This window comes from Hypanus sabinus, chromosome 19, assembly GCF_030144855.1.
Source record: "Hypanus sabinus isolate sHypSab1 chromosome 19, sHypSab1.hap1, whole genome shotgun sequence".
Classification (NCBI taxonomy): Eukaryota; Metazoa; Chordata; class Chondrichthyes; order Myliobatiformes; family Dasyatidae; genus Hypanus; species Hypanus sabinus.
Window position 1 is genome coordinate 68,944,326 of NC_082724.1, and position 23,084 is coordinate 68,967,409.

A 23,084-nucleotide genomic window follows, 5' to 3' on the forward strand; every position below is an offset into this window, starting at 1 on the left:
AAATAAATTAATAATTCAGGACGCTAATTTTATTAGATCAGAGCACAAATCGGTGTGAGCACTTTTATGACGTAACAAATTTAAAATTAATACTTGCCTCCCACTGATCAGAATGTCAGAAAAATAATACCAGAAATACGAACTATTTTTCAGATTTCTATTTGTTTGTCTTGTGATTTCTCTGCTGGCGAATCATGATATAATTCTATTATGTTGCTTAGCTACCTTAGACGAAAGTGTACGATGATGTTGCAGCAAACCGATACATTGATAATGACATCATAATACACAATAGTAATACGCGTTACAACGTTTCAGAACTGTAACACTTGAAAGCAATCTATCATTCTCAAAAGGTTGCTGGAGAGATTCAAGCAATTAAAGGCTGCATTGTTAAATCTATGTTCTGAACGAACTGTGACAAATCGGTCTTGGTCCTTTTCCATAATAAATATGGCCGCACCGTGGGAGCGCCTTTACTGAAAAATTGCAGCCATCCAAAAGCGGTGCATACGAGTAATTGGGGGTGGATGTAGACATCATACATATATGATGAAGGGTCTCGGCCCGAAACGTCGACAGCGCTTCTCCCTACAGATGCTGCCTGGCCTGCTGCGTCCCACCAGCATTTTGTGTGTGATACATATATTTTGTCCTTCCATCGCAACCAATTGAATTCTTCTCTCCGTCATCATTACTTCAATTTCGTCTTGCTAATCTAATTATCTTGTCATTTAATGAAATCAATTTTGAAAAATAGTCAACCAAATATGTTCGTGACCAAAGACCGAGCCCTTTCCAGATTTTAATTGCTGTAAAAGCGCGTCTCGTTGACCTCCTTCCTGGCCAATAATCTTGGCCGAATTCCTCCTTCCGGGTTAGTTTGGACCAATTGAATTGTTCATCGCTTTGGACGGGCGGTCTGAGAGCCAATCACCGCCACGAATACAAATGGACTTGTTTCAGCTCCGTTGTTTTTGAGACATGGCGGGGCAAGGAGATCCGGTGCAGAGAGAGATTCACCAAGACTGGGCTAACAGGGAATACATTGAAGTCATCACTAGCAGTATCAAGAAGATTGCCGATTTCCTCAATTCATTTGGTAAGCAGCCGGGGCAATAATAATTCCTTTTCTCACTTGTTCACTCCAGTGGGTCTCTGCAATGCCGGGGCTTGTGGCCTGGTTCCGCCAATATCCGGTATTAGCAGAACCCTTGGCATTGCATCTAATGTCCAGTTATTGGTTAAAAACGATAGCAGTGATATTTGAAGGACTCGGTATTTATTTGGTAAGCGCCGCATCAGTTGTTGGTTTAAAAAGCAGGCTCCTCGGATACCACCATTTCTATGAAGCTGAAGTAACCATCCTTCGTGTCTGATTAGACAGTGTTTGCAGTGCAGTGGTCTTTGGTGGATTGCAACTGTCGTCTGTTACAGTATTACTCATGCAAATGTTGTAAGCATTGTGAATTTTCTTCAAGTAAGGAATATCTGTTGAATGTACCAACGCTGTTACATGTTCATAAAAATTGCTTCTCAGATTCCCTGCTGCTTTAAACTAATCAGGCCCTAAATAGCCGTACCTGAAATTCACAAAACATTGAAGAGGATGGGCGCCCGGTGTGTTCAATAGTGTGTTAAAGAGTTTTTAAAACCTCCTTCAACCGGTTGTTAGAACATCAATATAGAATCAGAGTAGGGGTCATTATCACTGGCATACAGGTACGTTGTGAAATTGTTTTGTGGCGGTAGAACAGTGTGATACATTAATAATAAATTAATAATAATAAATTACAGTCAGGATATATTAAATAATTAGTGCAAATGAATAAAAATAGTGAAGTAATCTTCATGGGCTCATTGTTTGTTCGGAAGTCTGGTGTAGGGGAAGAAGTTGTTCCTAAAACACTAATAGTGTGTTGTCAGGCTTCATACCTTCCCTCTGATGGTAGTAATGAGAAGAGGACATTGTTGAGGTCCTTAATGATGGATGCTGGGGAGGCTGGTGCTCAGGCTGGGTTTGCAGCCTTTTCTGATTCCGTGCAGTGGCCCCTCCATACCAGACAGTCATGTAGCCAGTCAGCATGCTCTCTGAAGTACTAATGTAGAAATTTGCTCCGCTCTTAGATGACATTCCAAATCTCCTCAAACCTAATGAAGTAGCTGTTGGTGTACCTATTTTGCAACTGGACTAATATGTTGGACCCAGGATAGATGGTCAGAGATGACATTGAAGAGATGAACTCCTGAAGAGACAAAAAACCGCATTATCTGTCTTGAGCACAAGTAAAAGTAATGTCAAAATTTATTATTAAAATATGTATCTGTTCTATATACTACCTTGAGATTTGCTTTCTTGCAGTCTTTTGTAGAAAAACAAATGCAATAACTGTGCATAAAGACTAGCAAACAACCAATGTGTAAAAGACAAACTGCAAATTTAAAAAATACTGGGAGCATATCTTAAAGTGTTTTTGAAAGTGAGTTTGTAGGTTGTGAAACCATTTCAGAGTTCTGGGCAATGGAGTTAATCCATGCTGATTCGGGACCCTGATGGTTGTGGGGTAATAACTGTTCCTGAAGTGAGAAGAGATGATGGGGGTCTTTGGGCACTGCCTCATGTAGTAGCACTCAGTGTAAATGTGGTCAGTGCTGGGGAGGGATTTGCCTGTGTGGGGCTGGGCCACTTTCTGTAGCCTTTTCCATTCCTGGGCATTGGTGTTTCTTTATCAGGCCTAAAGTAATCCCAAGGAGCATCTCCTTATCTTCCAACTGGCCATGTCAGAACCTCCGGAAATGGACACTGAATTCACCGATTCCAGGTACCTAGCCTTTTCAATTTGTATCAGAGCTGGCCTATTTTGATGTAAGGATTTCAACCTGTGAGATTAATTCTCCGCAGATGGAATTCAATACTTCATAGAGCAGGCATGGGCAAACTACGGCCCGGGGGCCATATGCGGCCCGTTAAGCTTTTTAATCCGGTCCGCAGAACTTGATGAAATTATATTAATAAACCTTGTTAAAGTTTTTTCCCCGCAATTCTGGCATTTTCCCAATAGATGATGCACTCTATATACATTTGCTGAGGTGCAGTGTATTACTCCACATTTGTGCTTTACTCTTTGTTCGGCTCGACCTATTTGTGTGAACAGGCGTTCAGCGTCATGAACATCAACAAAGCCAGCCACAGATCCAAGTTAACTGACCAACACCTCAGATCCATCCTGAGAATCGCCACAACAAAACTAAATCCAGACTTTGATGCGCTGGCTAAAAAGGGAGACCAACAACACTGTTCCCACTGAAATTAAAAATAAGATTCTTCGTTGTGTTATGTAAAAAATGCATTTGAAAATATTTTTTTCAATAAGCCTTACATGTTACATGTCATTTCTGTTAAGTGATGGACATGAGTAGTGTGCAGGTGCACGTACGTTCTCAAAATAAAAAATGTGCTCCAGATCAAATAACGCACTCCGCATACTGGCGCGCTGTCACTGTTCTGTCCTTGTGCTGGTCGTTGTTGATTTTTGGCACAGGGGACAATTGAATAAGAAGGAGCAGGACAAGTAGACCTGCATCTCCTACCGTTTTTGAAATAAAGACAGTGAGGAGGAGAGTGATGATGATAATATCTTGAAGGATAACAGAATTTTCAGTGCTTTAAAATAATAACTGTTACTATTGAAAAAGCTGTATTTTCATTTAATTTTCAGTGTTTTAAAAGTCATTTCAATAAATAGCTAAATACCATGGGACTTCAAAGACAGATATTTTGTTGTAATGCATTTGTTCATTTTCAATTGAAATTGAAGCACATGTTTTCTACATATCCCATGATATTTTATTTTCTCTTATGAGGTGTATTACCAAAACACTCCGTCCATCTGCTCCTGGTCCGGCCCCCCCTGTCAAATTTTAGAACCCTTTGTGGCCCACAAGTCAAAAAGTTTGCCCACCCCTGGTCTAGATAGAGTGGATGTGGAGAGGGTGTTTCCTATTGCGGGGAAGTTTAGGATCAAAAGGCACAGTCTCAGAATACAAGGACGTACCTTTAGAGCAGTGAGGAATTTGTTTAGCCAGAGGGTGGGGAATCGGAGGAATTCATCACCACAGACAGCTATGGAGGCCAAGTCATTGTGAATGTTGAAAGTAAAGGCTGATAAGTTATTGACTAGTAAGGGCGTTAAAAGTTACGGTGAGAAGACAGGAGAATGAGGTTGAGGGACAATAATTGCGAAGCATACTCAGTGGGCTGAATGGCCTAATTCTACTCCCATGTCCCTCCAAGAGCTATAGAAACTTTTGCAGTACTTAAATGTAACTCCCCAGCTGTGTTTAGGAGGAGGGGTGTGGGACAGTCGCCGTGGGGGGGTTTGAACTTTTATCTCTTTATCAGTGACCACTGCCACTAATCCATATCCCATTGTATGCTAAACAGTCGCCACCACCTATTCAGTTAAATAGGGCCTGATCTGCATTTTTTCTCTTTTGGTTTAGAAAGCAGTCATGGTCCGTGGTTCCACAGAGGGAGTTATTCCAGATCTTGACAGTGCTTCATGCTGGAAATAAATGCTGCTTGTTTTTTTTTTAAAAAGTATTGACAATTTACTTATCTTGGAATTACAGTCACAAAGAAGTTTAAAGATCTCTTTCGTGAAAACTTTGCCAATCTTTCATATACTATGGTCACCTCTATATGTCTTTGGTAGGTCGTATTAATGCTGTTAAAATGTATGTTCTCCCCAAATTTTTATACTTATTTCGATCTATCCCAATTTTTATTCCTAAATCCTTTTTTGATTCCTTAGACTCTATTATTTTGTCATATCTGTGGAAGAATAAGCACTCTAGAATTAATAAAATCCATCTCCAAAAATCTAAAAAAGAGGGTGGCATGGCTTTACCTAACTTTCGTTTATATTACTGGGCAGCCAATATACGCTGTGCTACCTTTTGGTCTTTCTTCCATGGCCAACCCGAGTGCCCTAATTGGGTGGCAATGGAGTTGAGCTCCACTAAAGAATTATCTGTCTCTGCACTTCTTGGCTCTGCGCTCCCCAGTAGTCTGCCCAGATTAATAGCTAATCCTCTTGTTAAACACACTTTGCGTATATGGGCTCCGTTTAGGAAATGCTATGGTTTCCATGGTTTTTCCGTTTCCAGCCCTGTCGTACATAATCACCTTTTTTCACCTATTACATACGATTCAGCATTCCATGTTTGGTATAGGAAGGGCATTAGACATTTTGAAGATCTCTTTATTGATAATCGCTTCGCTTCTTTTCAGCAACTCTCTGTTAAGTTCAATCTGCCCAATGCTCATTTTTTTAGATATCTCCAAATTAGACACTTTATTGCTCCTTTAATTCCTAACTTTCCTGAAATGCCTGCGAAAAATGCTATGGACTTACTTCTTTCCATTAATCCACTAGGTAAAGGTTTAATATCAATTATTCGAGATAAATTAGCAGCCTTACGACGGGCCCCTGTGAATAAAATTAAAATGGCCTGGGAGCAGGATTTAAGTACCTCCTTATCTGATGAGAGCTGGGACTCGATTCTCAAATCGGTTAACTCAACCTCTCTCTGTGCTCGCCATTGCCTTTTACAGTTTAAGATTGTTCATAGAGCCCATATGTCTAAATCTAAACTATCTCGATTCTACCCTGACATTAGTCCGCTTTGTGATAAATGCAAGAGGGGCGAGGCCTGTCTCATTCATATGTGCTGGTTCTGTCCTAGCTTGGAGAAATTTTGGAAAGATGTCTTCACTACGGTATCGTATATTCTGAATCAGCACCTAGAACCAAACCCCTTAATTGCTTTGTTCGGTTTCTGGGGCGAGACAGATTTACGTCTGAGTCCAACCAAATGCCAAATATTATCCTTTGCTTCTCTCCTGGCTAGACGCTTGATCCTCCTCAGATGGAGAGATGCTGCCCCGCCCACTCATGCTCAATGGCTTAACGACATCATGGCCTGCTTGGACCTCGAAAAAATTCATTATTCAGTTCTTAATTCGGATCTAAAGCTCTATAAGGTCTGGGGACCTTTTATCGAGTACTTTCATAACCTTCCTCCTGACTAGGGTTTTTTTTCCTCTCTTTTCGGTCCCTTGCTTTCAGCTCCTTTTTTTTCTGGTAGTAGACATTATTATCCTCTGTTGCTAAGTGTATTCACAGTCTGGGAGTTTGATTGTCCTGATTTATATTCTCTGTATTGTGGTTGGTCTGGAGTTTTTATTGTGTTGTGGGATTGGGGGAGGATACTAAGTTTACTTGTCTTCAATTTAGGTACTTTTTTAAAAAAAATTCTCTTTCTTTGTAGCATATTGTCATTGTATGCTTAATTTTGCACTGTATTAATGTTCCTCATTGTGATTTGGGTTTTAATTTGTAAAATGTATAGAAAAACTAATAAAATTTTAAAAAGGTATTGGCACATGTGCAACCGTTGGCAGCTGCAAAGGAAGAAAGCTTCTCGCTTGAACTGCGTTGGGGCTGGGTGGCCAAGCTTTTAATTGAAGCAAACAGTATTTGTTCCTAAAAGTTTCTATTTAACGACAACCAAAAACAGAAGCGATTTTGCAGATGCTGGCAATCCAGAGCAACATGCAGAAAATGCTGGAGGAACTCAGTAAGTCAGCCAGCATCTTTGGAGATGCATAAAAAGTTGATGCTTTGGGCCATTTGCTCCCTTCATAGATGCTCCCTATCCTGTTGATTTCCAGCGTCTGCAGAATCTCTTGTTTACTTTTGTACATTCTACCTGTGATGGTGTGGGATTCCTGTTTACTTTAGTTTCATAGAAACATAGAAAGCCTACAGCACAATACAGGCCCTTCGGCCCACAAAGCTGTGCCAAACATGTCCTTAGAACTACCTAGGCTTACTCATAACCCTCTATTTTTCTAAGTATGTATCTATCCAGGAGTCTATTCTGCCTCCACTGCCGTTGCTGGCAGCCCATTTCACACGCACCACTCTCTGCGTTTATTTTTTTTTTAAAACTTGTGCCTGTCATCTCCTCTGTACCTACTACCAAGCACCTTAAAACTATGCCCTCTTGTGCTAGGCATTTCAGCCTTGGGGGTGGTGTGGGGGTGGGGGAGAGATAGCCTCTGACTATCCACAGAATCAATGCCTCTTATTATCTTGTACACCTCTATCAGGTCACCTCTCATCCTCCATCGCTCCAAGGAGAAAAGGCCACGTTCACTCAACCTATTCTCATAAGGCATACTCCCCAATCCAGGCAAAATCCTTGTAAGTCTTCTCTGCACCTCCACGTCCTTTCTGTAGTGAGGCGACCAGAACTGAGCACAGTACTCCAAGTGGGGTCTGACCAGGGTCCTATGTACCTGCAGCATTACCTCTCAGCTCTTCAAATCAAGTCACTTTTTATTATCATTTCACCCATAACTGCTGGTACAGGACACAGTAAAAATGAGACAACGTTTTTCAAGACTGTGGTGCTATAGGAAACAATACAAAAACTACACTGAACTACATAAGACAACACAAAAAACTACACTAGACTACTGACCTACCCTGTACTGCATAAAGTGCACAAAACAGTGCAGGCATTACAAGAAATAATAAACAAGACAATAGACACAGTAGTTAAGACTCTGGGTATTGAGGAGTCTGATGGCTTGGGGGAAGAAACTGTTACATAGTCTGGTCTTGAGAGCCCGGATGCTTCAGTGCCTTTTCCCAGATGGAAGGAGGGAGAAGAGTTTGTATGAGGGGTGCATGGGGTCCTTCATAATGCTATTTGCTTTGCGGATGCAGCGTGGGGTGTAAATGTCTGTAATAGCAGGAAGAGAGACCCCCGATGATCTTCTCAGCTGATCTCACTATCCGCTGCAGGGTCTTGCAATCCGAGATGGTGCAATTTCTGAACCAGGCAGTGATGCAGCTGCTCAGGATGCTCTCAATACAACCCCTGTAGAATGTGGTGAGGATGGGGGGTGGGAGATGGACTTTCCTCAGCCTTCACAGAAAATAGAGACGCTGCTGGACTTTCTTTGCTATGGAGCTGGTGTTGAGGGACCAGGTGCGATTCTCCACCAGGTGAACACCAAGAAATTTGGTGCTTTTAACTATCTGTACCAAGGAGCCATCGATGTTCAGAGGAGAGTCATTGCTCCGTGCCCTCCTGAAGTCAACAACCATCTCTTTTGTTTTGTTCACATTCAGAGACAAGTTGTTGGCTCTGCACCAGTCTGTTAGCCGCTGCACCTCCTCTCTGTAAGCTGACTCGTCGTTCTTGCTGATGAGACCCACCATGATCGTGTCATCGGCGAACTTGATGATGTGGTTCGAGCTGTGTGTTGCAGCACAGTCGTGGGTCAGCAGAGTGAACAGCAGTGGACTGAGCACGCAGCCCTGGGGAGCCCCCATGCTCAGTGTGATGGTGCTCCCGATCTGGATTGACTGAGGTCTCCCAGACAGGAAGTCTAGGATCCAGTTGCAGAGGGAGGTGTTCAGGCCTGTTAGGCTCAGCTTCCCAATCAGTTTCTGAGGGATGATTGTGGTGAATGCTGAACTGAAGTCTATGAACAGCATTCAAATGTACATGACTTTTTTTTTTGTCCAGGTGGGTTAGGGCCAGGTGGAGGGTGATGGCAATGGCGTCTGTTGAGCAGTTGGGACGGTACACAAACTGCAGGGGGTCCAGTGAGGGGGGGCAGCAGGGTCTTGATGTGCTTCATGACGAGCCTCTCGAAACACTTCATGATGATGAATATTCCTAATCATATTATACCTCTCCAAATATTCACAAATCCTGTGCCTCAGGATCTTCTCCATCAACTCACTGAAGTAAGACTCACTGGTCTATAATTTTCTGGGCTATCTCTACTCTCCTTCTTGAATAAGGGAACAACATCCGCAACTCTCCAATCCTCCAGATCCTCCTGTCTCCATTGATGATGCAAAGATTATCGCCAGAGGCTCAGCAATCTCCTCCCTCGCCTCCCACAGTAGCGTGGGGTACATCCCGTCTGGTCCTGCTGACTTATCCAACTTGATGCTTTCCAAAAGCAACAGCACATCCTCTTAATATCTACATGCTCGAGCTTTTGCTCCCACATTCCAAAGACGTACAGGTTAGGAGGTTACGTGGATGTCATTGGGTGTATGGGCTTATTGGGCCAGAAAGGCCTGTTTTCTAAAATGAATGAATTGATTGAATGTTGTATCTCTGAATGAATTGCACCATCTGTTGTGCAGTGCAGGTAAATGTTAAAGTGCAAGATCATAATGAGGTGATTTCTCAAAATGCAATACCCCTCATTTGGCTGGATTGAGCTCAATGGATGCTGGAACAATGAATGGATGGTCTATAAAGAGGAGGTGGAAAAGCTTGAGACCTGATGCCAGGCAAATCTCCTTTTTTCTTAATGTCACCACGATAAAGGAGATGGTTATTGACTTCAGGCGAGCTTGCATCCCTCTTTACATTGGCAGCACAGCAGTGGAAACTTTGAGCAGTTTGAAACTTGCACAACCTCTCGTGTTCCCAGAATATATCCTGCACAATCAGGAAAGCTCGCCAGTGCCTCCACTTTCTGAGGAGCTGAAGAGAGCTGGACTATGCTTTTCTGTACATGATCCTCCTATAGATGTGCAGTAGAGAACATCCTGATGTGCTGTATCAATACGTGGTATGGAGACTGCACTGTGGCAGACAGGACGTCTCTGTAATGGATAGTCACAACTGCACAACTCGTCGCTGGCACCAGCCTGCCTGCCACCGGGGTCATGTATACAGAAAGGCACCAAGGAAAGGCCAGTAACATCATGAAGGATCCCACCCACCCTGCTCATGGATTGTTTGTCACACTCCCATAAGGGAAGAGACTTCATGGTCTCCATGCCAGGACCACCAGGCTCAAACAGTAGCTTTTCCAAGCAGTGATTGATCAACACCTTTGTCCATGAACCCACCCCACCACTGACATTTCTTGTCAGTCGCTTTATATACAGACTCTTCTGTGCCTAGCAACACTTCGCAGACATAACAATCAATGTCTATAAGCTACCTTGTGTATTTATACTCGTGTGTTTTTATTTTTGCATTGTTTATCCTAATGTTTTTTATGCTGCATCAAATTTGGTGTAACAATTATTTCATTCTCCTTTATTCTTGTGTCCTGGAGACGAAATCAACAACCTTGAAATCTTGAGCACTGCTCACAAAATGCAGGAGGAATTCAGCAAGTTAGGCAGTATGTATGGAGCAGAATAAACAGTCAATGCTTGGGCCAAGACCTTTCATCAGCACTGTAAAAGAAGGGGCCATAAGAGGGTTTAGGAGCACAATCAAATGGATTGAAAGCCATTTGTCAGCTCTCAGTCTGGACTGGAAAGGAAGGGGGAAGAAGGTGGGGGAGGTAAAGGAGATAGGCGAAACCAGGTATGGGGTAGGTGGGTAGTGGAGGGGGGAATGCAGGGAGGTGAATGGGCTGGAGTTCTTCCATTGTCTCCATATTCCACTATCAGCAGACTCCTGTGTTCTCAAGTTTACTTCTGTATCTGGAGGTAAAGTTTAAAAAAGGTGGGTTGACCATTGATGGTACTTTGCAGCCTTAATTCCCTGAAAGGGAAACCTTCTGTCTGTCACATGACCCTAGAAATGTAATGTGGTTTCTTTTTGTCTTTGCAGACATGTCCTGCCGTTCCCGGCTAGCCACACTGAATGAGAAGCTAACAGCTCTAGAACGAAGGATTGAGTACATTGAAGCACGGGTAAGAGGGATGTGGTTTCCTGATTGGACATTTACTTGAGAGGAAACATTTAATTCTTTGATGTACTACTGAAGCTTTGAGATGTTCCTCTGTTATCTGTACAAAGCATTCCATAAGACATAGGAGTGGAATTAGGCCATTCAGCCCATCAAGTCTGCTCTGCCATCTGCCCCTTTTTTGCCTATTCTTCCAATTTGTCTAAGTCCTGCTGCAATTACATTGCTTCCTCAGCACTACTTGACTGTGTAAATTTCAAAATCGATTCTAGTGAGCTGCTGAGTACAGGAAGCTTCGATTCATGATGTGATGACCTTTTAACCTATTCTATGATCAATGTAACCCTTCCCAACACACGACCCATAACCCTGCATTTTCTTTCATTCACGTGCCTATCTAAGAGTCTCTTAAATGTTTCTACTGTATCAGCCTTTACCACCACCCCCAGCAGTACATTCCAGACACTTTGTGTTTTTGGGGGGCGGGGGGGGAATACCTTGCCTCTGACTTTACTCCACTTTTATCTTAAAGGATCTACTCTGGGTTTAGCCATTGCCACCCTGGGGAAAAGGTGCTGGCTGTCTAACTCCATCTGTACCCCTTGATACTTGCAAAAAGTCAACTCTCATCCGCCAAAGAGAAAAGCCCTAGTTCACTCAACCTTTCCTCACAAGACATTATCTCTAATCTCTGCAGCATCCTGGTAAATCTCCTCTGCACCCTTTCTAAAGCTTCCACATCCTTCCTCGAAATAGATGACCAGAACGAAACACAATATTCATATGGTGGGAGAGCCTTAAGACCAGAGGGCGTAGCTTCAAGATAGAGGGGCATCTTTTTAGAATGGAGATGAGAAATTTCTTTAGCCAGAGAGTGGTAAATCTATGGAATTCTCTGCCACAGGGTGTTGTGGAGTTCAATTCATTGAGTATATTTAAGGCAGCGGTTGATAAATTCTTGTTTGGTCAAGGCATGAAGGGTTATGAGAGAACGCAAGAGATTGGGCTGAGAGAAAAAATTGGATGAGCCATGATGAAATGGCAGAGTAGACTCGATGGGCCAAATGGCCTAATTCTGCTCCTATGTTTTGTTATCTAGCTAGAGACTTGTAGAGCTGCAACATTACCTCATGGCTCTTGTAACCAACATTTCTTCAAATACATTGCTGTTGAGTAAAACATTTGTGATGGGGACATTATTTCCGTGTAACTTATTTATGTCAGCCTCTTGTGCAGTAGTCATTTTTCTTCAGATTTGAAGTCCAATGAGAAAAGTAACATTCTGTAGAAGCAGATGACCCTTGCAGTTTTCACTTATTATTTATTTAGAGATACAGTGGTGGTGGGGTGGCTATGCAAAAGAGGTGTAAGGCGCTCTTTCCTTCCACTAGTCTGCAGATCACCCTTGGCCAAGGTGTAGAAACTGCTTGGCTCTTTTCCCCCCTCCCACCCCACCTGAAGCCATGGGAGCAGGTGGTGGGTGGTCATTTGAGCAGTTATATGTGCACATCCCAAGTCATGGTTATATAACCACTGATGTCAGACAGACAATTTCTGAAGGGCATTGATAATGGCTGGGGTCACCCATCTTGTGAAGACACTGCCCAGAAGAATGAAATGGCAAACCAAATCTGTAGAGGAAAAAAAATTGCCAAGAACAATCTTGGTCATGGAAAAAGCATGATTGTCCACATCATATGACACAGCACATAGTGAACAAATAGCACAGTAACGAGCCCTTCCTGCCCAATGAGCCTAGGCTGACCAATTAACTTACTAACCTGTACATCTTTGCAGTGTGGGAGGAAACTCGTGCGGTCTTGTGGAATTGTACAAATGACAGAGGCAGAATTGAACAAGGGTCATTGGCACTATAATAGTGTTATGCTAATTGCTATGTGTTGAAGAATCTTCTGTTCTACCATATTTTACTGTAACTTACCCTGTTATCAAAGAAAGAAAGACACAGACCTTAGTATATGGTTAACCCTTTAATACGTAATCACGAGGAGTTGTAGCCTTATGACTCCACCAATGTCGGATTACATTTTAAAATTTGTACAGTAAATTTTGGGCAATAGCCAACTGCTAAACATACTTGGTCAATAATTTCAGGAAGCACTTGTTGGGTATCAGCCAATTCACAAATGTTTCTGGGTTTTATACAAAGTTAGAACTGCACATCCACATTCAGTTCCTCTACTAGCCAGACACTCAGACAATGCTTCATCACTGGCATGATCTATTGCTAGCTAGCACAAGCAAGTCTGCATCTTGTCTCCCTCATGATGCAAATCTTGAGCAATACTTAGCTAGTCAAGCTTGACGATAAAATTTTATTTTCTTTTACACCATGCTACTGTGCTGCTCAACTTTGGAATAGATTTTATTATATCACTGTTGTGGAATTTTGGGTGACTATCCACTCATTCAGCTTTATAACATCTTGATCCTTGGCTCCAACCATCTTTCAATTCACCTTACATTGCATCAGCTTCCAGGACTACCTCTCCTGATCACCTGTTCCTGATTTCCCCTGCTGATAAGAGCTTTCTTTTTCCTTAAACCTGGCTTCCCTCTACACCTTCATTGACTTTTTGTATTTGTCTCTACTTTAAAGTTAACTTTATTTGTAATATCACAGACATGAGAAAATCTGCAGATGCTGGCAATCCAAGCAATACACTCAAAATGCTGAAGGAACTCGGCAGGCCAGGCAGCATCTTTGGAAAAGGGTACAGTCCATGTTTCAGGCTGAGGCCCTTCACCAGGATCAGATAGATATATATAGCAAAAATTTTTTAAAAAGTAGTGAGGTAATGTTCTTGGATTCAGTATCCATTCAGAAATCAGATGGCAGAGGGGAAGAAGGTGTTCCTGAATCATTGTGTGTGTGCCTTCAGGCTCCTGGATCTCCTTCCTGATGGTAGCAATGAGAACAGAGCATGACCTGGGTGATGGTAGTCCTTAATGATGGATGCTATCTTTTTGAGGCATCATTGTTTGAAGATGTCCTGTATATTACAGAGGCTAGTGCACATGATGGGTTTACAAGTTGCTGCAGCTTGTTTTGATTCCCCCCCCCCCCCCCCCCCGTCATACCAGATGATACAGCTGGCTAGAAAGCAGCTCTCCATGGTACATCTGTAGAAATTTGCAAGGGTCTTTGGTGACATACCAAATCTCCTCAAACTTTTAATGAAATATAGCTGCTGTCACACCTTCTTTGTAGCTTCATCAATACGTTGGGCCTAGGATAGATCCTCAGAAATGACATCCAGGAACTTGAAATTGCTCACTCTTGCCACTTCTGATCTCTGAGGACTTGTACGTGTTCTCTTGACTTGCCCTTTCTGAAGTCCACGATCAGTTTTTTTTTATCGTGCTGGCATTGAGGGCAAGGATGTTGCTCTGACACCACTCAACTAGCTGATGTATCTTGCTGCTGTATGCCCTTTTCTGTCACCATCTGAAATTCTACCAACTACAGTTGGCCCTCCTTATCCGCAAGGGATTGGTTCCGGGCCCCTCGCGGAAACTAAAATACGCGGATGCTGAAGTCCCTTTTTCAACCTGTCTCAATGTGGTGGACCTTAGGACCCAGCAGAACCCCAGACCTTATTCTACCTGTCTCAGTGTGGTGGACATTAGGACCTGGCGGCAGAGCTCTGTGTCCGCAGTGTTTCTGTTCATGAAAATAATCACGATCACGATTGAAAATAAAGTGGAAATAATAAAGTGATCAGAAAGAGGTGAAACGCCATCGGTCATTGGAGAAGCATTAGGCTACAGTCGGTCAACGATTGGAACAATTTTAAAGGGTAAAGTGAGAAAGGCCCAGCCCCGATGAAAGCTACAATTATTACTAAGCAACACAGTGGTTTAATTATTGGGTTTTGGGTTTTTGATCCTCCACATCAACCAGGCACAGATGGAGAGTGCGCTTGGGAGTGGTCTGTCACTAGATTGAACTTAGGAACTTCCGTTCCTGAGCCCAGCACTGATGCTATATATGCATAGAAAGGTAAAATATATACTAAGACAAACGTTTGACTGGCGCTAAACAATACCGGATGTACCTGTTCCGACTCACTTAGTAAGAGAACTTCCGATTTTTTTCAATCCCAATCCAAGATAACCCACGAACATCCGCCCGGTATATTTTAAATCCTCTCCAGATTACTTATACATAATACAATATATAAATGCTATGTAAAATAGTTGTTATACTGCATTGTTTCGGGAATAATGACAAGAAAAAAAAAGTCTGTACACGCTCGAACAACAAGTGCTGGAAGAGCACTTCTGGGTTTTCTCGATTTGCGGATAAGGAGGATCAACTATATCGTGTTGTCAGCAAATTTATAAATGGGATTTGAACTGTGCCTAGCCACATAGTTGTGATATAGAGAATAGAGCAGTGTGCTAAACACATATCCCTGAGATGAGTATATGTTGATTGTCAGTGAGGTGGAGATGTTATTTCCGATCTGCACAAATTGTGGTCTTCCATTTAGGAAGTCAAGGATTCAGTTGCAGTTGGAGGTACAGAGGCCCAGGTTTTGGAGCTTTTCGATCAGAACTGTATGAATGATTATGTTAAACACTGAGCTGAAGTCAATAAACAGCATCCTGATGTAGGAATTTGTATAGTCCAGGTGATCCAAGGCAGTGTGAAATCACTATCACTGGTGTTGGCCTTACACTTAACTGCTACAATTCTGTAGCATAGAAGTGTTAGTTGAAACTTTGAGGTCAGTTTTGATCCACAGTGCTATGGAAGATTGAGGTACACAGACAATATTTAGCCCTGCAGTTAAGAGTACTGCTAGGAATGTGGAAAGAGGGAAGAAATAATTTGAATTTTGTGGGAGAATGGTCAACTGCGAGCACCCTTGATCTGTACACTTGATGGTAAAACCAGCTACATTTCAGTTCTACTTTGTTCAACATTCAAAGTAAATTTATTATCAAAGTACATGTATGTCAAATATACTACCCTGAGGTTGATTTTCTTGCAAGCGTTCACAGTAGAACAAAGAAATATAGAATCAGTGAAAAACTATAGACTGACAAACAATGTGCAAAAGACAAACTATAAATACATACAAAGAATAAATAAATAATACTGAGAACTTGTAGATTCTTGAAAGTTAGTGCATAGATGTGGAATCTGTTTAGTGTTGAGTTGAGTGAAGTTATCCATGCTGGTTCAGGAGACTGATGATAGAACTGTTCCTGGTTCAATGTGGTTGCAACTGATATTATTTAGTAAAGTGCAATTATGGTGTGGTATGGGTGCAGTGGAAACAGCTGCATTACAGGCATATGGAAACAGCTGCATTACAGGCATATTTGTACAAATAAGGCCATGCAAATTATACAAGACTGGGGGGCGGGGGAAGAGAAACAATGAGTGAAGCCGATGGTAATGCAAGAGTGTTCTGTGGCTGAGGTCGGGTTAAGGTTGTGTAGACTGTTGAAAGAGCCTGATGATTGTCAGTGCTGCTGTTCCTAAACCTGGTGGTGTGGATCTCAGTTTTCTGAACCTCCTGCCTGACAGTATCAGCAAGTAGTGGTGCTGAGAATTGTAGACAAAGAATTCACATGGAGTTGTGGTTTATCTTCAGAACAAACTTGCTCTTTATTATAAGTGGACATCAACAGACAAATCATTCATCTCGGAGTGAATGCGCTCAATCCTAAGTTTTCCGTATTCTCATCTACATCTTCCCCCCCCCCCCCCCCCACTCATGCACTGTTTGTACATGAGGTAAGCCTTTTCCAGTGTTAAATTCGTGGCCACTTTATTAGGTACCCCTTGTTAATGCAAATATCTAATTAGCCAATCATGTGACAGCACTCAATGCAAAACCGTGCAGATATGGTCACAAGGTTCAGTTGTTGTCCTGACCCAACACAGAATGGGAACAAAATGTGACATAAGTAACTCTAACCATGGAATAGTTGTTGCTAGACAGGGTGGTTTGAGAATCTGCTGATCATCTAGGATTTTCGTACGCAGACATCTCTGGAGTTTACAGAGGATGGTGTGAGAAACAAAAAAACATCCAGAGAGTGGTAGTTCTGTGGGCAATGATGTTTTGTTAGTGAGAAAATTCAGAGGAGGTGGCCAGACTGGTTCAAGTGGACAGGAAGGCATCAGTAACTCAGATCGCACGTTGCAACAGTGGTGTTCAGAAAAGAATCTGAACGCATGTCAAACTTTGAAGTAGTTGGGCAGAATGGCAGAAGACCACTCCTGTATCTAATAAAGTGGCCAGTGTGTACTATATGAGCTGCGTGCAGTTCTGCCTGTACCTTGTATATACAATGGCAAGCTTCTCTTCTGGTATTTTGTGCAACCATTGTTGGATTAGTAGCCAGGTATGTGTTCACTTTAGCCTGCAGTTTGTGACTCGGGCCAGTTGAGCTGTTACAGACTTTCACTGCCTGGTACCAAACCTATAGCAACCTTTTTTTTAAATCTCTGGTACATGTTCATTCCCCTATCTCTCTCCGCGCAGAGCCAGAATTCACTAGTCCCTACACAAGATGCTGGAAATGTTGAGCAACACACAAATGCAGGAGGAACTCAGCAGCCTCGGGCAGCATCTATGGAAAGGGGTAAAAATGACATTTTTGGGCTGATAGTCCTCGTGAAGGCTGGAAAAGAGGAAGAAGCCAGTATAAGAGAGTGGGGTGGGCAGGGAAAGTTTAAACATGGTAAGTGAAACCCAAGTAAAGGGGAAGGTTGGTTGGTGGGGGAGAAGAGGATAAAGTGATAAGCTGGGAAGTGATGGGTGGAAAAAGTAGAGCTGAAGAAGGAAGATAATAGAGTTGACCAAAGGAGAATGAGGTAGAGATAGGTCAGGGGCGCAGAAGAAAAGAATGGGGAATGAGAAGAGAAAGAAAGGGTAGGGGAAGAAATTGATGTTCGTGCCATCCAGTTGAAGGTTCTCCAGGTGGAATCTGAAGTTGCTCCTCCAACCTGAGTGTGACCTCATTGTGACAGTAGAGGAGGCCATGGACTGACATTGGAAAGGGGATTGAATTAAAAATGGTAGGCCACAAGGAAATCCTAACTTGTTTCAGATGGAATGAAGGTGCTCACTATTCTCTACTATGAATGTACTATCCCTACTACCAAATCGTTGAAGGTGGGTGCCATTTTCCTGCTTTGCACATGGATGCTGTCAATGTTAAGGACGTGATGAGCTGTTGGGAGGAGCTGAGTACGGATGAACCAGTTCATGATGATTGCAATCAAAAGTTTGGTATTAACAATGCATATTTGCTTGCTCTGCAGGTAACAAAGGGTGAGACTCTGACCTAAACCGGTGGCATTGCAACCTCCGCTTGGAGTGATCATGAACTCGACGGAATCATGTCAGGGAAAAACAGATGCCGTGACTTGCCTAGCCATCAAACCTTTACTTTTCTATCTTAACTCTTTCGATCATTAAAGGCTTTTTAACAAGAGAGCTCAAAGTAATTCAGACTTGAGTTCCATTCCAAGGTAATTCCCTCATTTTTAAAGATGGCTTCACTGAATAAAACAATGAATTGTAGATTGGGTTGAAAATTTGTGCCAACTGTTCATGGTGGAGTGGGTTTTTTTTTTAAATCTTTATTTCAAGTATTGTGTTCTAACAAGTGTATTGTGAGTAGAGTCTTGTCTTTCCATTTTATTCTTGATGAAATGTTTAACAGTTTGTAATCTCCAGCCTGCCAGCTGGCTAGCCTGCTCCTTGGATGAGGGACTAATGACTGTTTCATATGTAACAAATTGTTTGGAGTTGCTGGGAGTGTACAACAAATAAATTGTCATTTTATTGTTTATTTTCATTGCTCCAATGTGTGTCACTATATATTAAAAATAAAATGGTTTAAAACATTTTGGCATTAAATTTTATTTGATATTGTACCTGAAGGTTTTATTTTGTTTTGTGGATTAATGAGGGTGAGAATTGGGAGGGAGGATTTGGTACAGAGAAAATTTATAAGAATGTCGTTGGGACTTGAGGACCTGAGTTATAGAGAGGTTGAATAGGTTAGGATTTTATTCCTAGAGCACTGGAGAAAGGGGAGATTTGATAGAGGTATATTTAAAATGAGTGCTTATAGATAAGGTAAATGCAGGCTTTTTTCCAGTGAGGTTGGATGAGATTAGTTAAAGTTCATAGGTTAAGGGTGAAATGTCGTATGGTTGACGCTGGGCAGAATAATAGTGTGGAGGATTTTGGTCAACTGGGGTTGGGTAAATACCTTTGAGGCAATGGTCTTGTATCTATATTGCTTGATGCCTGGATCAGCAAAAGATCATGGAGCTGCCCTCTGCCCTTTTTACACACCTGTCTTTGCAAATGTCATGAATAGTGAGAAGTTCACATCTACAGATGTGCTGGGCTGTCCGCACCACACTCTGCAGAGTCCTGCTATTGAGAGAAGTACAGTTCTCATAACAGGCAGTGATGCAGCCAGTCAGGATGCTCTCAATCGTGCCCCCTGTAGAAAGTTCTTAGAATTTGGGAGCCCATAGCAAACTTCAACCGTCTGAGGCGAAAGAGGTACTGTTGTACCTTTTCACACAGTTGGTATGTACAGACCAGCAACCCAATGCATAAAAGTGTACAGACATGGTCAAGAGGTTCATTTGTTGTTCAGACCAAAGTTCCGGATTGGGAATAAAAGTAATATAAGAGACTTTGACTACGGAATAATTCTTGATGCCAGATGGGGTGGTTTGAGTATCTCAAAAACTGCTGATCTCTGGGGATTTTCATATACAACAGTCTCGTATACATACTTTCATATACAACTGTTAGAAACAGGAAGGGGTCAATAACTCTACTAGGTTTGTATATCACCCAATGGTAACTGGGACATCAAAGAGCAGATAGGGACACAGATTCTGGAATGGTGTAATAATAACAAAGTTGTGATAGATTTTAATTTCCCCAATATTGATTGGCATCTCCCTAGAGCAAGTGGGTTTAGATGAAGTGGAGTTTGTTAGGTGTGTTCAGGAAGGTTTCCTGATACAATATGTAGATAATTCTACAAGAGGAGAGGCTGTACTTGATCTGGTATTGGGAGATGAACCTGGTCAGGTGTCAGGTCTCTCAGTGGGAGAGCATTTTGGAGATAGTGATCACAATTCTCTCTCCTTTACCATAGCATTGGAGAGAGATAGGAACAGATGAGCTAGGAAAGCGTTTAATTGGAGTAAGGAGAAATATGAAGCTATCAGGTAGGAAATTGGAAGCATAAATTGAGAACAGATGTTCTTGGGGAAATGTGGCAAATGTTCAGGGGATATTCGTGTGGTGTTCTGCATAGGTACGTTCCAATGAGGCGGAGAGGATGGTAAGGTACAGGAACCGTGGTGTACAAGGGTTGTTGAAAATCTAGTCAGATTAAAAAAAAAACAAGGTAATGATAGAGATCTAGAAAATTATAAGGCTAGCAGGAAGGAGCTTAAGAATGAAATTAGGAGAGCCAGAAGGGGCCATGAGAAGGCCTTGGTGAGCAGGATTAAGGAAAACCCCAAGGCATTCTGCAAGTATGTGAAGTGCAAGAGGTTAAGATGTAGCCGTGGAAAACTGTGTATGGAACTGGAGGAGATAGTGGAGGTAATGAATGCTTTGCTTCAGTATTCACTACAGAAAAGGAACTTGGCGATTGTAGGAATGACTTGCAGCAGCCTGTAAAGCTTGAGCATATAGACATTAAGAAAAAGGATGTACTGGAGCTTTTGGAATGCATCAAGTTGGATAAGTCTCTGGTTCTGGATGAGATATACCCTATGTTACTGTGGGAGGTGAGGGAGGAGACTGCTGGGGCTCTGGCAATGATCGTTGCATCATCAATGGGGATGAGAGAGTTTCCAGAGGATTGGATGGGTTGCAGATGTTGTTCCCTTATAAGGAAGGGAGTAGAGATAGTCCAGGAAACTATAGACGAGTGAATCTTACTTCAGTGGTTGGTAAGTTGATGGAGAAGATCCTGAGAGGCAGGATTTATGAACATTTGGAGAGGCATGATATGATTAGGAACATTCAGCATAGCTTTGTCAAAGGCAGGTCATGCCTTATGAGCCTGATTGAATTTTTTGAGGATGTGACTAAACACATTGATGAAGTAAGAGCAGTAGATGTAGTGTATATGGATTTCAGCAAAGCATTTGATAAGGTACCCCATGCAAGGCTTATTGAGAAAGTAAATAGGTATGGAATCCATGGGGACTTTGCTTTGTGGATCCAGAATTGGCTTGCCCACAGAAGGCAAAGAGTGGTTGTAGATGGGTCATATTCTGCATGGATGTCGGTCACCAGTGGAGTGCCTCAGGGATCTGTTCTGGGACCCCTTTGTGATTTTAAAAATGACCTGGTTGAGGAAGTGGAAGGATGGGTTAGTAAATTTGCTGATGACACAAACGTTGGAGATGGTGTGGAGGACTATCAGAGGTTACAGTGGGACAATGATATGATGCAAAACTGAGCTGAGAAGTGGCAGATGGAGTTCAACCCAGATAAGTGTGAAGTGGTTCATTTTGGTAGGTCAAATATGATGGCAGAATTAATGCATTGTTGAGAATCAGAGGGATCTTGGGGGTCTGAGTCCATAGGACACTCAAAGCTGTTGTGCAGATTGTGTGGTTAAGAAGGCATACGGTGCATTGGCCTCCCATCAACTGTGGGACTGAGTTCAAGGGCCAAGAGGTAATGTTACAGCTATATAGGACCCTGGTCAGACCCCACTTGGAGTACAGTGCTCAGTTCTGGTCGCCTCACTACAGGAAGGATGTGGAAACTATAGAAAGGGTGCAGAAGAGATTTACAACGATGTTGCCTGGATTGAGGAGCATCCTTATGAAAATAAGTTGAGTGAACTTTGCCTTTTCTCCTTAGAGCGACGGAGGATGAGAGGTGACCTGATAGAGGTATACAAGATGATGAGAGGCATTGATCATGTGGATAGTCAAAGGCTTTTTCCCAGGGCTGAAATGGCTAACATGAGAGGGCTAGGAAGTAGGTACAGAGGAGATATCAGAGGTAAGTTCTTTTACGCAGAGGGAGGTGGGTGCATGGAATGGGCTGCTGGTGACAGTGGTGCAGATGGATACAATAGGGTCTTTTAAGAGACTTGAATAGTTACATGGAGCTTTGTAAAATAGAGGGCTATGGGTAACCTGGTAATTTCTAAAGTATGTACATGTTCGGCACAGCATTGTGGGTCAAAGGGCCTGTTTTGTGTTGTACATTTTCTATGTTTCTAACAGTCTGTGGATTACAGAGAGTGGTGCAGGAAACAAAATACATCCAATGAGCAGCAGTTCCTTGGCTGAAGCCACCTTATTGAGAACAGAGGATGTGAGGATTCTTAGCACAGAAAGAATAACAAGAACAAAGATGTATGTGTGCATGTTGGCACACATGGAGAGAAAGCAAAAGATGAGCAAAGTGAAGGAATGTGGTGAGTGAAATGGAGATGTAAAATGAGTGAGTTGATGTCAACAGAAGTGGCGGTGGAGGCAGGAAAGTCTATCCACGCTAGAGCAGGATGGAAATTACAGAGGAGAAATTAGAAAGTGAACTGGAAGGGCTGAGAAGAAAAGGAAAATATGAGAAGCATTTCAGATGGAGGTAGAGAGAAAGATCTACAATGTGTTTGGAATGAGAAAGATGTCAGAGAGTGACAGAGATGTGGATGACTGAAACATTGAGGGCTGCTGGGAGAGTGCAAGTACAAAGACAAAAGATTAATTGGGAGAAATAGAAGATAAAGCCAGTGTGACTGGGAAAGGTGTAAGTACAGAGGAGTGGGCAGAAGGAAAACAGTAGTAGAGAAAGAGAGAGGATAAGAAACGAAGAAAATAAAAAGAAGCTAAGAAGGTGGAGGGATGAGAGAGTAATATACTAAGAACAGCAACCAAAGAATTAGATAAAGTGAAAGAAAGTCAAATTAAAAGCAAAACAGAAAATTACTATGGAGAAATCACCAATGTGTTAATTCAATAGTGTGGCTTTCACAATGAAGGTTTTTTCCAAAGTGACCGCTGCTTGAAAAATAAGTCAAAATTTATTATCAAATTGCATATATGTAATAATATGTTATTACCTTGATACCATTAATGAAAGAAGTGAGGCAAATCAGAAGCAAGGTCGTGGACCCTATGCAAATTACAGAGGAGGAGGTGTTTGCCGTCTTGAGGCAAATGAGGGTGGACAAATCCCCAGAGCCTGACAAGGTGTTTCCTTGGACCCTGTGGGAGGCAAGTGCAGAAACTGCAGGTGGTTTAGCTGATATATTTAAATCACTCTTA

At 42.3% G+C, this 23,084-nt stretch overlaps 1 protein-coding gene and 1 long non-coding RNA gene across 2 annotated transcripts; both read left to right on the forward strand.

The window, feature by feature from the left end:
- The first annotated feature begins 930 nt into the window (after positions 1 to 930).
- On the forward strand, positions 931 to 18,653 carry brk1 (BRICK1 subunit of SCAR/WAVE actin nucleating complex). Its single transcript, XM_059944611.1, has 3 exons — positions 931 to 1,102; positions 10,678 to 10,760; positions 18,066 to 18,653. Exons 1-3 carry the CDS (start codon positions 985 to 987, stop codon positions 18,090 to 18,092), a joined length of 228 nt encoding a protein of 75 aa, XP_059800594.1. The 5' UTR covers positions 931 to 984; the 3' UTR covers positions 18,093 to 18,653.
- Positions 1,116 to 4,744, forward strand: LOC132378012 (uncharacterized). Its single transcript, XR_009506865.1, has 3 exons — positions 1,116 to 2,292; positions 2,734 to 2,822; positions 4,504 to 4,744. It is a non-coding gene; the product is annotated as an uncharacterized LOC132378012 (long non-coding RNA).
- Positions 18,654 to 23,084: the final 4,431 nt, after the last annotated feature.